The sequence below is a fragment of the Carassius carassius genome, chromosome 21, assembly GCF_963082965.1.
Source record: "Carassius carassius chromosome 21, fCarCar2.1, whole genome shotgun sequence".
Classification (NCBI taxonomy): Eukaryota; Metazoa; Chordata; class Actinopteri; order Cypriniformes; family Cyprinidae; genus Carassius; species Carassius carassius.
This window is the reverse complement of record NC_081775.1, coordinates 18620913-18636857: the sequence shown is the minus strand read 5'-3', so window position 1 is coordinate 18636857 and position 15945 is coordinate 18620913. Positions and strand designations below refer to the sequence as shown.

At 37.2% G+C, this 15945-nt stretch overlaps 1 protein-coding gene across 1 annotated transcript; it reads left to right on the top strand.

The window, feature by feature from the left end:
* The first annotated feature begins 245 nt into the window (after positions 1-245).
* zgc:136971 (S9 family peptidase) lies at positions 246-14284 on the top strand. The gene is made up of 26 exons (XM_059503576.1): positions 246-310; positions 855-1026; positions 1275-1594; positions 1662-1728; positions 2233-2648; positions 4006-4138; positions 4257-4383; positions 4501-4576; positions 4652-4727; positions 5307-5446; positions 5553-5687; positions 7409-7500; positions 7616-7653; positions 7803-7924; positions 8319-8379; positions 8488-8582; positions 10534-10603; positions 10691-10776; positions 10869-11007; positions 11094-11177; positions 11255-11335; positions 11424-11512; positions 11583-11776; positions 11888-11990; positions 12320-12426; positions 13616-14284. Exons 1-26 carry the CDS (start codon positions 281-283, stop codon positions 13716-13718), a joined length of 3156 nt encoding a protein of 1051 aa, XP_059359559.1. The 5' UTR covers positions 246-280; the 3' UTR covers positions 13719-14284.
* The last annotated feature ends 1661 nt before the right edge of the window (positions 14285-15945 follow it).

Sequence of the window (15945 nt, the reverse complement as noted above, 5' to 3'; positions counted from 1 at the left end):
GGCTTTTATTAAAACAAATTATGAAAGTAAGTGTGTGATTACTAGAACTGCACTACAAATCTCATCCTGGATATTGATATTGATTTTATATTAAAATGTGTTTGCTACAGTCAGTTTAAACGTGTACATTTATCGTTCATTTGCCATTATATTTCATTTTAAGTATCATTAGGGTGATGCACGTTTTAACTCTTATTTTGAAAAGCTTATTACACGTCTCCTTTTATGGGTACTCTCGCGAGATTTTAGACCAAACGGACTCTTAACAAGTTTGGCTAAAATGTTCAGCCATACAAGTCAACATACACAGGTAAATTGCAACATTTATGCATACTTAACAATAAGGGAGGATCTATCAACTCACGTTGTGTCGCGAATGAATAAGCAAGTTTACCAAAATACAGAGCTTATAACGCTACAGGTGAGTGACTGATGTAACGTTAAGACGTGAGCAGCTGCAGGCCTGAAAATCGGCCCGTGGCTGGAGGAGTCCGTCGATGGATCAGCTGTCATTTCAGAGCGTTTGTGTTGTAAAGTAATGATTGATTGTCCCTCCCCCGTATTATATTTTGGGCCTGGCCCAACACTGACATTAATTTCGTTTTAAATTACATTGTAAGATTTTGACATCGAAATTCCTTTTTTAGAATGCAGATTCAGATAGATTTGGTGTCGACAAATGTAATTTTTTCATACTTTATCATAATGTCATAATTTATTACTTTTTTTTAAATCACACAATGAGGCAAGAAGTAAGATTTTCATGTACAAAGCACTTGTCTGAAATGCCTTTCATCAGGAGACACATTAAGGTGTTTTACAATGTTGACATTTACATCCTTTGTATTTCATAGCTACACAAAACTATTTTGCGAGGAGAGGAGCAGCCAACTCTTGTGAGATGTGAGGACTGCTGTTCCTTGTACCACTGTCCTTTCTGTGGGCCTGACATGTTCAAACCCACCATCCAAAGCAAATGTTTAAAACATTTGCAAGGTCACAGAAGAAGAGCGATACGGCACAAGGGCAAGTATTAAATAATAGACATTTCAAGCTTTTAGATGTATATATTTAACCTGAAAGTGTCCCAGGTAATGAAAGTCACAGGAATGAACGATTATTCTGTTCCATCGAGTATTAAAATTTACTAAAGCATAGAATTTTATAGAAGCATAACAAAATCTTAGTATTAAATAGATATCTAACATAATGACTTTTTTCATTTTTACTCTTTTTTTTTTTTTCTTCTTCTTTTTTCCTTCTTCTTCCACCAGAGTTCTTCATTTTTAAATGTCATTTAAAGTGCCGAACTGCTCCACACTTTCACTGCATTAGCTGCACATCCACTTTTATGAGGAAAGATGGTTTTCTAAAACACCTTGCCATGTGCGAGAGCAAAAAACCCAAAGTAACAGTTGTCGAGTTGAAATCAGACGAGAGTTTACCTGCACCAGATCTTCATCTGACAACATGTGAGTCTGGCAGTACTCAGGAGATGCCTGTCAGTGAAGGACACAAGAATCTGATCTCTGAAGATGCTCTGAAAATCAGGAGAAGTAAAGCATACTTTGAGCAACACTTGTGCCCTAAAAGGGTAAGTTTCTTTTTTTCTTTTTTCTTTTTTATGTATTTATATCTCTATTCACCCTGTGCTGTTGCAGGCTGTAAGTGAGGAGACAGTGAGCCAGAGGCTCAGTGATTCAGAGATGGCAGACCAAAACTCCAGAGGTGAGTCTCATTAAACAGAAAATATTCTGCATAATGCAATTGGCTTGACTTGACCTTTCATTTCCAGTGTGACAAATGACCTAAGTACTATCAAGCACAGATTTATATCAACCAAAAATGGTTGAAAAATGATGAATTAGTTTAGACTGTCATTCCATCCAGTCACAGGATTCAAATCTTGTTTGATAATTTGAGTCGATTTTAGAGAGCAGTGTTTTCAATTTTCATGCATGTTTCATTTGTTGCATTCACAGCGGCTTGAAAGTCTGGTCATTTGTGATCCTCAGTGGTTTATTGTATGATGTCCAGTTATTCTATGTAAACATACCAAGAATGTTGTTTTATAATCTGTTCAGAAATCTAAAAGCCATGCAGTGTGTTCCAGCCAAAAGTCGGATTCTCTGTCAGTCTGGCAGGCTGACAACAAGACTTTGAAATGCAGTCTTGTGCATATCCATGTCCTCTGATCAGAGTGTTTGATAGTCTTACTCTCTTTAATCTCAGGTGAAGGAGGGATTATGGAGGAGCATCTGAGAACAGATGACCCAACTATGTCCCCAGTGGATGAAGGAGATCCTTCAGTGGTAGATCTCTCTGTAGTGGATCATAATGTCACAGAGACCACTGTCTCAAATGCTGCTGCCAATCTTCATCCTATAGAGGCTGATGTAGCCATACAGACTTTGGTAAATGAGATGTTCTCTGGACACACATCTGTTGAAAGCACCATCCCCAAAAAAAGATCCAGATCTGATGTACAAGATCTGTGTCCGTTCTGTGGTTTAATGCTGCACAGGAAGAATCTGCAGGTGCATTTAAGAAGGAAGCACCCAGATCATGTGTCAAACCAGGAGAAATCTGCCTCTGCTCAGGTGAAAAACGCCAAACAACAGAGACTTGCTTTGCGACAACAACAGAAGGTGAGAGAAGTTCATCGTTTTAATCTTTAGAGCATTGAGATTTTTAGTTAAATTAAAACAAATACATATAAATTAAAGATAAAAATAAAAAAAACTTTTTTTTTTTTTTTTTTACCTACATTTCATGTGACCAGGCAGATACTGACATCAGAGGACTGGGAATGTGCAAATGTATTGTTAAATTATCAAGGGGTTTGTTTCACAGAAAGTTTCAGGAACCCCTGCTTTAATATACAGCCTTAAACTGACAGTTCACCCAAAATGAAAATTCTGTCATCATTTATTTTCTCTCATGTTATTCCAAACTGCATGACTATTTTATTCTGAAGAACACGAAAGCTGATATTTTGAAGAAAAGATTATACAGGACATTGTTAAAAGTTGTAATAATAATAATAATAATAATAAATAATTAAAGAAGCAACATAATAATAATTTCAATCTAAAGATAAATAGTAACCAACGTTGCAGACATTCTTTATACAGCACAAACGGAATCACAATATCTTAAAACTGACGGGAAACCAAAATACATTTTTACCTGATTTTACATGCAGCAAAACCCAATACTTTGTAATTGATACTATGTATTATATTATTATGCGTAAACACAAGATTACTTTAATGCTGGCGCAGGAAAAATAATGTTCATAGTGTCGAAAGTGTGCTGAATAAACCGAACCCCCCCCCCCCCCCCCCATCAGAGGACAGAATGGATGCGTCCGCAGCGAAAGCGCTTTGTCCGCGGTCGAAACATCGGCTCTCACTGTCACTCCAGCGATTTTCCGCGATCTCACTCTTCTGTCACGACTGTCCACTTCAATTCATTGGACCGTTGTGGATTATTGTTGGTGAAATGCGTTGCGGTGGCGTATGTGTTGTTGTTGTTTTAGCCAGATTTCGCTTGCGCCCAGCTGACCCACATCTATTTTAAGGTGCAAACGTAAACGGTGCTACTTTTTAACGTTTGGCCACTCTCTTTTATTAACGTGTTGCTTTATTATTGAAAGAATACATCTTTTTAATGAGATCACTGGAAGCGTAATATCGTTATCAAAGCGTTAAACACCAGTGAAATAAAAATAGGTTATTTTATATCGCAAAATGTTGGTTAAATGTGTAACTATAGCTATTTGTTAATTAGTTGCGTTGCATACACAAATAGTAAGTTTGAATCCTGCTGAGCATTATAGTAGGTGAGATAGAATGTACTTCAGTAGTTGATATGATTCATATGAGTGAGTGGACTCTAAAGTGACAAAAATTGGCTGTTTTACAGTGTGAGCCCACAAGAAAAGCAGGTTTATGTTTGTTTTCTGTTTATGATGACTCATAGTTTATATGTTTGTGGTCTCAGATTGCAATGGAGAGTGAAATCAGAGCTGTGTTCAGACACTGTATCAGCTTTCCAGTGCCCACTTCTGCCTCTGTGGTCGCTGATGAGCTGGTGGACACTGCCAGTGAAAAGCGTTGTGTCACCATATTGACCTGTAAGTACATTGGAGAGTTCTGTCATGTGGTTTTATTTATTTTCTCTATTTAATTAGTTATATGACTTCATGATGCTTGCATTTTTAACTGTTTTTTTGTTTTGTTTTTCTTCTGCAGGTTTGAGTCAGTGTGATTTGGAGAGAGGGGTGAAACTGCGTTTCTCTCAGAGATGGACTCTACTGTGTAAACATGACACAATCGAGCATGTGCTGCCGTCAGGAACAAGCTCACACCTAGAGAAGGAGTAGGAGATACATACATTATATTCAGATATTAATTTATATCAAGAGATATAAAGAAGGTCTACAAGTAAACAACACACTTAAACAACACATCATCAAAATGCATCGCTCACTTTCAGGTTGCTCAGCTGCCATTCTCCTTCTGGGACTCTTCAAGCTGTCATCCGGGAGGATGCAGGACATCAGTACCTGGAGGTAATGGCTATCTTTGATATTAAGATATTGAATTGTTAAAGGATGATTCTTAATCTTCTTTTTTTCATTTGGTAGGTTTGGGGGCAAAATGGTCTGGAGAAAAGTTTGGACCTTACAGCTCTAAATAAACATGGAAAAGTATATGAAGATGGTAAGAAACACTTGGTTGTCCATGTTATACACCAGGGCTTTCAAATCACCAACTGTCTTATAGAAATGAACCAAGAACTTGTACTGACTCTGAGCTCTACTTAAAGTTAATGGGACAAGGATTTATCAATAAAGTCATATATAATTTAACAAAAGATTTTTATTTCAAATAAATTCTGTTCTTTAGAACTTTATATTAATCCCAAAATCTTGAACAAATGTGTCACAGTTTACACAAGTATTAAGCAGATCAATTGTTTTCAAAATTGATAACAATAAGAAATGCTTCTAGAGCACCAGATCAGCATACAGTATTACAATGTTTTCTGAAATACACTGACACTGATGACTCTTGCTTTTTGGCATAGGCTGCTAAAAATTCAGCATTGCCATCACAAAATAACTTACATTTTGAAATTGAAAACCGTTATTTAAAATGGAAATAATGTTTCACAATATTATTGTTTTACTGTATATTTTATCAAATAAATGCAGCACTGTTACAGATCATAAACTTTTGAATGGTTGTGTAGTTGAAGATACACATTTATGCCTGTACTGTTTCTTTGTGTGTCATTAGCTCAGTTTGCATGTCTGGTCTGGTCACCATGTGAAAAAAAGTTGCTATATGTGGCTGAAAAAAAGAGGGTGGAGCCATCAGCGCATTCATCAGTTGCATCATCCAATGAGGATGGTGGGCTAGTGTTGCTTGAGGAACAGGTGAAAGGTCTTCTCCCATATATACTTTCATACAATAACCGTTATGGCTAGACATTTGAAGACATGCGTTCAAGGTTTTTGAAGAAGTCATGTGTGCATTTCTCAGGACAAGAACATCTATGTTGAAGACTGGGGTGAAGGTCTGGTGGGTAAGAGCTGTCCTGTCTTGTGTGTGGCTGATCTCAACAAAGGGGCAGTTATCGTATACGCTGGTGTCCCTCCACATATATCACCAGGACAAGTGAGTCAGATGTACATTACAATTTTCATTTGTCTAATTGATAATCAATTATGTTATGCCATACACAGAAAAAGTTATATCAGCAATCTCAGATTCAGTTGTTGTAAATGCTAACCAGAGGTGGGTAGTAACGAGTTACATTTACTTCGTTACATTTACTTGAGTAATTTTTTGGGGTAACTAATACTTTTCGGAGTATATTTAAAGATGGGTACTTTATACTCTTACTTGAGTAAATTTTTGGGGAAAAATCTGTACTTTTACTTCGTTACTTTGGGCGACGCTCCTCTCGTTACTTTATCTTAATGCAATAAATGTTATAATGCTTCAGTTTATTCCAAACGTGCCGTCTACATTTCTCTGGGCAATGAGCGATGCCCATTCGCGAATGATTCATTCTTTTGAGTCAATTCTGTTCAAAGGCTTGATCAAACCAATTAGCAAACGAGTGAATTGGTTCATGAATCAGTTTGAATGGTTCGTTCAGTTTCCTGCCGCACGCGCTGAGTGAGCGTCTCTGAGGCGGTTCACTCGGAGTTGTAACGTTTAACATCAGCAGCGTTGAAAACGTGGCTATGGAACTGCACTTAATTGAAAGCAAATCTGGAAAGGCTATTATTTGCTTGCGATGGAGATCCTTTTTAGATGAACACCGCGTGTGCTGTCTACTGTTTAACAGGTAATAACTTGGGCTACATTCGATTACAGTACACGATACCACTGTGACATTAGTTTGTTGTATGTGTGTGGCTTATAACAGGGGGGAGTAAAGTTGAATGCAGCTTCCAAAAGACAAAAAATAGCCGATTAAGATTTTATTAATTTTAATACAATCACACCGGTGCCAGTACGTTCAGCAAGTCATATCATCAGCTGCTAAATTCAGATCTGTGATCGCTTGCTGGCGCTGAGCCAGAGATAAATGTGTTTTTACAGCACTGCGCATTATAACCAATCACACATGATTCTTTTGAGCTTATTAAAGCATTGGCCAATCAGAGGTGTTCCGATGAGTCATCGCTAAAATGCCGGTGCTTCCTTCACTCGCTCACTGACTGAATACCTCTTTCTGGCGAATTCTCTCGCAGAAACAACAAAGTGCAGATGTGTGTACGAATCTTTAATTAAGATATTGATTTCACAGTGTTAACAGTTTCAGTGATTTTAATAGGAGTTTCTGAGAGTGATTGAAATCTAGACTGTAAGTGAAAATGATCTTTAATAATGTAAATGTTATTTGCTCTCTTTCTGAACAATGAAAGATTAGTAGCAATATTTATATCACATTAACTTTCAATGTTAAATTGAAACATTTGATATAAAGTCAGTCATATTAAAAATGTCATGGCATGACACCTATATCTGTTACTTAAGTAAACAGACAGGGGTTTATAATAAATGACATAAATTGGAGTAAAGGCTGATGAAATATATACATTTATACACGCACACATACATTACATACATTTTATCTATATTTCTAAATAAAAATAGGCTCAGTATATATGACCCAAAGTAACTAGTAACTAACTACTTGAGTAGATTTTTTATCCGATACTCTTTTACTCTTACTCAAGTAACTATTCAAGACTAGTAATTTTACTTTTACTTGAGTAAATATTTCTAGAAGTACTTTTACTTTTACTTGAGTACAGTTTTTGGGTACTCTACCCACCTCGGATGCTAACTGAATTATGAAATACTCCTTGTTCTCTCTTAAGGCTCTGTGGGCACCTAATGGAAGGGGCGTGGTGTTTGTGGGCCAATGGAATGAGCCATTCAGACTGGGCCTGAAATTCTGCTCTAATCGAAGGTGAGGGCTGAGTTAAAGATAGCTTCAACAGCTATCATTTTCCCTTAGAAATATTGATCCAGTAATAATCCCTCAAGTGCTAGTATTTATTAAGATGCTTATATGCTTTTTCCAGATCAGCTCTCTACTACCTGGATATGAAAGGAAACTGTGGTAAGTATCTTTATAGGAAGGTTTATGTGTAAGCACCTTTTTAAGTGCCTTTTCTTCACTCTTTGGGCTTTGACTTGTATACAAGTTTGTGAAATTAAAACTCTTGGTCTTGTAACTTCTGTTTGTCCAATATGACCTGTCTCTGCCAGAGTGCTTGTCAGCTGAAAGTGTGTCCGTTTCAAGCCCTCGAATGAGTCCAGACTCTTGCTGGATCGTATACTTGCAGGGACAGGTGTTTGGACCACATCGTCAGTGCCTGAGAATGATGCTGGTGAGAACTTTCAGTTCAATATACCATACATGAATTGCTTTATAATAAATGCTGTTCTTTTGAACTCTTTATTCATTAAGAATCTAGAAAAAAATGTAGCCTGGTTTTCCCCCAAGAATATTAAGAAGCACAACTTTTTTCAAAAGGGATAGTAATAAGAAATAGTATCAAGTATCTTGAGCACCAAATCAGCATGATTAAAATGATTTCTGAAGGACCATCGTTACACTAAAGATGGCCACTGAAAGTTTAGCTTTGCCATCACAGGAAAAAAAGAAATTTTGTTACTGTATTTTCCTTGGTTAACACAAGACACTCTGAATAAGATTATTCTTATTTAAATAAAATTAATTTTACTGACCCCAAATCAGACTCTTTTTTTTATGTCTTTTAGTATGATATGAAGAGCATAAGCACTTCAGTTTTAGTAGATGTGGTGAGGAGAGCAGAAAAAGGTACTTCAAAGAAAACGCATGCACACACATTTGAAAAGTGACAAAGTCAGTTTCATTTAAATAGTGCTTTCACAATGGACATAAGTGCGATATCATGTCCTTTCACAGGTCAGTTTGCTGGAATATATGAATCATTGCCATCTCAATGCTGGTCTGCAGACAATGAGAGAATCTTCTTTAGCAGTTCCTGTGAAAACAATAAGGTAAATAAAACAAATACACACACACAAAAAAATACCAGTACTTGACCTAAATAGTGAAGAAAAAAATTAGGGATGCACCGAATTTTCGGCCACCGAAACTTTTCGGCCGAAAATGGCATTTTCGGTTTTCGGCCGATAGACTTTTATCACCGAAACAACACGGCCGAAATGTTGTGATGACGCAAACAGAAACCATGACCTGCACGTGCACCTGCATAGCGCAGACCACGAGCTCCCCGCGACATTCACTTCACACCAGTGAGAACATTCTCTCTCTTCTTATTCCTTTATTCGCAGCACAATCTGACTTTGCTGCAGCCTGGAATTGAACTACTGGTTTCGTCTGGTCAGAGGAGAACTGGCCCCCCAACTGAGCCTGGTTTCTCCCAAGGTTTTTTTCTCCATTCTGTCACCGATGGAGTTTCGGTTCCTTGCCGCTGTCGCCTCTGGCTTGCTTAGTTGGGGACACTTCATCTACAGCGATATCGTTGAATTGATTGCAAATAAATGCACAGACACTATTTAACTGAACAGAGATGACATAACTGAATCCAATGATGAACTGCCTTTAACTCTCATTTTTGCATTATTGACACTGTTTTCCTAATGAATGTTGTTCAGTTGCTTTGACGCAATGTATTTTGTTTAAAGCGCTATATAAATAAAGGTGACATTGACATTGACTAAAGCGTCTCCTAACAAAGAGATTGAGACGGACCACAAAGTGAAAACAAAGAAAAGTACAGTCTTATAGAGTCTGTTAGCACACGTCTCACTGAGATCTTTTCGGATCCTCTGCACTTCATCGCGAATGTGCTTGATCCACGTTATAAAGACCATTACTTGGATGCGGAAATAAGGCAGCGCGCATGAGAAATGATCCAGGCAGTGCTGAACCCGTGTGGAGACGGAGAAGCGCCAAGCGCAGGAGACTGAGATCAGAGAGCAGGAAAAAAAGACTCGTGTCTGTACCAGATGAGGGGCATGCACCCTCGGTGTCTGATATGTTCAGTGAAATTCTGCAAGAAAGTGCCTCAAATAATAATAATATGTTGGCTATTTTGTTCTTAGGCTACTATATATGTGACATTATATATATATATATATATATATATATATATATATATATATATACACACACACACACACACACACACACACAATATCAGATTGTAGCCATTTTTCTGCTAGATTTTCTGCTAGATTTCTGCTTTAATTTGATAAAATATTTTATTTATGCCCTGGCCCAATTTAAATACACTATCTCAAATATTTCTCAAATGTCAGGCAGATGACAAGCTCAACTGCTCAACAGCTAGATGGTTATCTGTCTGAAGTCCCCATCCCCAGAAGTGATAACCCTCTTGCCTATACTGGAGAAGTAATGCACTTTCTAGTCCTAGAGAAAAAAAATTCAAATGCACTTCACCTAAATGCACTTTGATTTTATGAGAGAACAGTTCATTTTAAAACCTTTTTGCAGGCCAGTAGGCCTGTACATTATTATTTAATATACACATGAGTGGGATAAATTTTTAGTTTGAATTTTATTTTAATACTGTGCATTGTTGCAATGTGCTTAATAAATATTTGCATAATTTGTAATTATGTATTTTTATGTATTTTTTTAAATAATTTTTGTAATTGTAATTATCTTTGAAACTTTAATTTATGCAATTGCAATGTCTTAATTTTAGTAAAGTTAGTACACGGTCATAGCAATAAATGCAATGGTACTAATAATTGGCATAATTTCTTTCGGCGTTTCGGTTTTCGGCCTTGGTTTTCTCTTTTTCGGTTTTCGGTTTCGGCCAAGAATTTTCATTTCGGTGCATCCCTAAAAAAAATTGGCACACTGTTAAATACCTTGCATAGAAAACCTGTGTGTCTCCCATTTCTGCACTGTGTGGATTGTGAGTTTCTTTGTGATTTGCACCACCTGTTCTTCTAGGCGGTGTTCTCAGTTGACAGAACCACAGGAAGAGTCACACAAGTGTGCGGACTTAATGCGCTAAGACTAGGTAGTGTAAATATGGAGTGATGTCATGACTCCATAAGAACGAAAGATATTCTAAGTCATTAATTCTGTGTGTGTGTGTGTTTGGTAGATGATTTTGGCAGTGTGCAGCTTTTGACAATACAAAAAGACCTGATGGTGATGAGCTGCTCATCTCCAAATCAACCTCCCTGTCTGGTACAACCATACACACATGCACACACTTTTCTATAATAGTCATCTTTCACTGAAGAAACTGCGTAACTTGTAACTCTGTGTGTTTTCTGTAGAAAGCTGGCTTCCTCTCATCAGTGGATCAGGCTGAGGACATGCAACTTTGTAATGTGGGCGGAGCAGATGTGTATGAGGGATTTGATTGGCAGCCCATGTTGATCACACCCCCTTCTCAAGAGGAGAACCATCAGTTCTGTGAGGAAGATAGATGTATCATCAGATTTACAGCTGCTATCAGCAATATTTCTTTGTGATTTTACTCTTTCCTCCTCTCTATATAGCTGGACTGAATTTTGGAGCAATTTTGTTGAAGCCATACAATCTTCCAGAGAGAAGGAAAAGTCCTCTAGTGGTGAATATACATGGTAAGGCTGACAATTGTTTGTACATGACGTCATTATTTCACAGACGTAAGTGATCAGTGAAGTATTTGTCTGTACAGGTGGTCCTCATGCTCATTTTGCTGCTGACTGGAACGCCACGGCCGCTGCTTTAACCAAACTGGGATTTGCTGTTCTGATGGGTAGGGTGTGTATGTAGCATTCTAGTTCCTGTCACAACAAAAAATAGAGAATGAGCACTGATTTAAAGTATGACTTTGTGTGTCTCAGTGAACTACAGGGGCTCCACTGGTTTCGGTCAAGATGGCATAGAGTCTTTGCTTGGAAACGTCGGCAGTCAGGATGTCAAAGATGTTCATGTGTGTATATGTACATATAATGTGTGCATATTGAGGAAAAATGTGCTAATTTGTCATATTTTGTGTCCAGAGGGCAGTGTTATGCACTCTGCAGAATGAGACGACCCTTGATCCAGATAGGGTGGCAGTGATGGGCGGCTCTCATGGTGGTTTTCTGGCCTGCCATCTGGTTGGTCAGTATCCAGATTTCTACAGAGCTTGTGCAGCAAGAAACCCTGTGATCAACGCAGCCACACTGCTTGGAACCAGTGATATTGTAGACTGGTAACACATTCACGTTTACATTCGTTAATAACCCTGTAAATAAAGATGAAAAGTGTTTGCTGTGGCTGAAGGTGACTGTAATGGTGTTATGTGCTTATGCTGCTCCTACAGGAGATATTCCTCTGTGGGGATTCAGTATGCTTTTGACCAGCTGCCCACATCACAGTCCCTCATTTCAATGCTGGAAAAGTCACCCATAATACACGCTGCACAGGTACACACACACACACACACACACACACACACACACACACACACACACACATTTACTAACATAATCTAAATGTGTATATAGACTTGTGTTTATATATAGCTATTTATCAATGCTGAACCCTTACAGAAAGCCTTGTACTTTTTTACATGAAAAAATATATTATTTTAACTTAATATTTTCCCCCAAAATATGGTCAGATAGGTGCACACTCACTCATACTCACACACACACAATAAAGAAAAGTGATTAATATATAGTATTTTTGGGATAGCAAAAGCTTAATATCTAAATAGGAGATCCTAATATGGTTTGTGTAAATGTGTGTTTAGATCCGTGCTCCTGTGTTGTTGATGTTGGGTGGGAGAGACAGGAGAGTATCCCCTCACCAGGGTCTGGAGCTCTACAGAGCACTCAAGAGCAGGAATACACCTGTCAGGTACACTTTTTTTTTTACTTTTTTATTTTTATGTTATTTTTTATGAAGTCGATTGTGCTCACCAAGGCATTTATTTGATCAAAATACAGTTATTTTTACAAAATGAAATGGTTTGTCATGCACATTTAGTCTGTAAAGACTGTTCTGTGATTAGCAGTTAATCTCCATCACCTGCTCTCAGGTGGAGCAGCATTTACTACACAGAGCCGTAGTTCTCTGACAAGCTATGCAAAATCGCATTCATAATCGCAGACGACATAATTGTAGGATTATGAAATCGACTTAATCGTTCGCGATAATGACAGCGGTTGCGTAGCTTCTCAGTGAACTATGGCTCTGTGTAGTAAATGCTGCTCCATCTGAGAGCATGTGAAAATACCACATTTAATAACTTGTTTTAACTCCAAATTCACTTCACAACATCAGTCGAGTGTTTAAAATAAATCCTTCTGTGAGATGATGTGGCTTATAATAATTAAGGCACATATATTTTATTGTGTTCTAAGCAGTGATAAAGACTATGTCGGTTAGCATTTTATTATAGATATACTTTATTATGATGAAAATGATACTAATTAGAGTGCCAATAAACCATATATTGCTGTAGTCGTGTGTTTATTAGTCACGTTAAATCAATGAAAGCAGTTAAATCTGTTTATTCATCACCAGTGATTTCCTAAGTTTCTTCTTTGGGGCATATATGGGTTTTCCCCTGACCTTCAGATGGAGATTTACTGCTGATCACAGAACCTTGCATCTCGCAGCTTCTGCCTAATCGCGATTTAATTTCGATTAATTGTGCAGCCCTAAATTAAAACGACTGTTCTATTTGAATATATTGTAAAATATTTAAGAATTTTTAGGACTATTGATGAATAAAGTTTAAAAGAACAGCATTTGTTTGAAATCAAAATCTTTTGGAACATTTTAAATATCTGATTATCAAAGTAATGCATTACTTAAAAAACAATAAATCTTTCTAACCCAAAACCTACGAAACTGTATGTTGTTTTAGTACATTTTCAGTTAAATAAATATTGGCCTCATTCGGCAATGTTTGCCCCTGGCTTGTGAAAAACCCACTGCAGTCAAACACTAATCACTATTTTGAAGTGTTCAGCCTTCTCTTTCTTTTTTCCTGTCTTTATCACACAAATTCTCTTTCTCTCTCTCTTTGTCTATCCCTCAGGTTATTGTGGTACAGTGGTGAGGGTCATTCGCTGTCTAAAGTCAACACTCAGTCTGACTGCTTCTTCAACATCGTTCTGTGGTTTAAAGAGCATTTAAACTGAAGCAACATTTCTCAGAAACGTATATGAAAATATATATTAATCGAATGCTTTTTTTTTTTTTTGTCTGCACATATTGTGTTTGACATTCTTGCCAAAACTGTAGATGTTCATGAATGTTGCACTGAGGCTGAAGTTAAAGGTTATACAGGTCTCTGTCCAATAGGGGACAGACCAGTCCATGTTAAATTAGCACTGCTAAAATAAGGGGTCAAATGCCAAAGGATGAAGTAATTATGTTTAGAAATCAGAGCTCATGTACTGTGATACTGAACTTCTCTTTTTGGAGTTAATATCTAAACATTCACTGTCTTTTGTGAGATGTTTACTCTTGGCTATGTTTTTAATGGACATTAATGATCTTGCCAATATTTTTAGATCAAATCTGTTTGACTTTAAATACAAATATATGGTGATCGTTTGTAGATTTAAATGAGTTTGATTATGAAAAAATTACATCTAGGATGGAAACCATAAGAGAAGAACAAAAAAGCAATTTTCTAGTTTCTAAAATGTATCTATAGAGATCGTCAACATTCCATATTTATAAACATGATATGAGACAGAAATGTGTGATATTTATTTTGGCCAGTGTTTATTCCCATAGATCCAGGTGTGCATGCTTGCTCTGGTGGAAGCTGTACAAGCTCACATGTCTAAGACTCTCGTGTCCATTTCACTTGCAGCCCCTTAAGAAAGGTATTTCCCTCAAAGATTTCTTTGTTTCATAGTCTGGCAATATTTTTGTCCTTTGAACACTTAATCTCCAAATCCTCTTTGACATATTCATTCAGCTCTTGTGTTTCTATCATGAACTTTGTTTAAAATGCTTTTTATATTGTTATATTAGGTTATATATTTCATTTATTAGGTATTCTGGTTTGCCATTTGTGGCACGTTTTATGTTACAGTGTTTTATGGCCAATTGTAGCATGTGGATTTTCAATATTCTGGCAGTCTCAGGGGGCAGATTGCTTTATACCCTGTTAAGATTGCATTGCTAATGACCCATAGAGAAAGAAGTAGAACACAACAGGTCACCCGAGACCATTGCCACAGCCACTGTGTAAGAGAGAGGGAGAGAGAGAAAGGTCTGTATTATTCCCCCTTTGATCGGGTTTGGTGTAGGTGTCTGGGTCTTAGGCAGGTCAAATATCATTAAAAGTCTTTCCTCTCTGTCTCAGTCTGCCTAGATGCTGAACGACATGCTCATAAAGGAAGATTAAAGAGCAAGGCAGAATTTGAGAATAAACACAAACACCCAAAAAGCAGAAAATCGTTGCCAGGGGGTGAAAAGCTGATGAAAAGCAGAAGCAGATTAGAGGAAGTAGGTTTAAGGTCACATTGGGGTAAAATGAGCCACAGCTTAGTTGGTGCTCTCATGAGCTGTGATGTGACAGCTAAACCAAAACATGAAAGTTATCTGATGGCTCAAGCTTTTTATCCCCCCAGAATGCTTGGAGTTGGGTAAGATCCAGTAGGCCTGGGGTACGTTGAATCAACGGCCATAAATATGACTCAGCTTGAAGCAGTGAATCTATTTAAGTTGGCAAAGTAATACAGCATAAATGAAATCCTTCAGACATCTTTTTTATACTTTGGTTCATGTTTCTTCAGTTGCTTTTGGACATTGCAAGTCTTATATAAGTTGTTTTATTTTATCTCAAAGTAGATCTTCAAGCGAATAACAGCTCTGCTCTGTTGTTTTCACCTATTAATTAGTAAAAGGAAATGACAGAAACTGGCTCACCTTATCACAAGCCCAAAGTAAAGGTGTGCTAAACCGGGGTGTTGCTGTGAGTAGTGGTCAGTGTCCATCCAAATGGGTGCCTACCAAAAGAAAACTAATCAAATGTTATTTTTAGCATAGATCTTTTACTTGTTTTTTATTGATTTATTAGCTGTTAGATCATTTATTGGACTATAATATGTGCTTGCCTCTACATTGTTTCAATAGGATGTCTGTCATTGCCCATCATATATAAACTAGTTCCTAGGTCATTTCAATGCCAGTTTTAGTCAACATAGGTAACAATGACATTGTTTCAAAATTGTTAACACAAGTTTCAACTGAATACTGGATAAATATTGAAAAGGAAAACCTATATGGATTGAAAAGGAAAACCTATATGGTTTATAAATACATCAATTAATATTTATATTTCATTTCAACTACCGGAAAAAGACAATCTTACTTTAGTCTCACTAAATTCCCTGCAGTCTCGGTCCC

Excerpts from the sequence above, each read along its gene's own strand:
- zgc:136971 (XM_059503576.1), top strand. The coding sequence starts at position 281 with ATGTTCAGCCATACAAGTCAACATACACAG. Across the intron at positions 7,501-7,615 it reads AAATTCTGCTCTAATCGAAG|ATCAGCTCTCTACTACCTGG; the intron begins GTGAGGGCTGAG and ends TGCTTTTTCCAG. Across the intron at positions 10,777-10,868 it reads CAAATCAACCTCCCTGTCTG|AAAGCTGGCTTCCTCTCATC; the intron begins GTACAACCATAC and ends TGTTTTCTGTAG.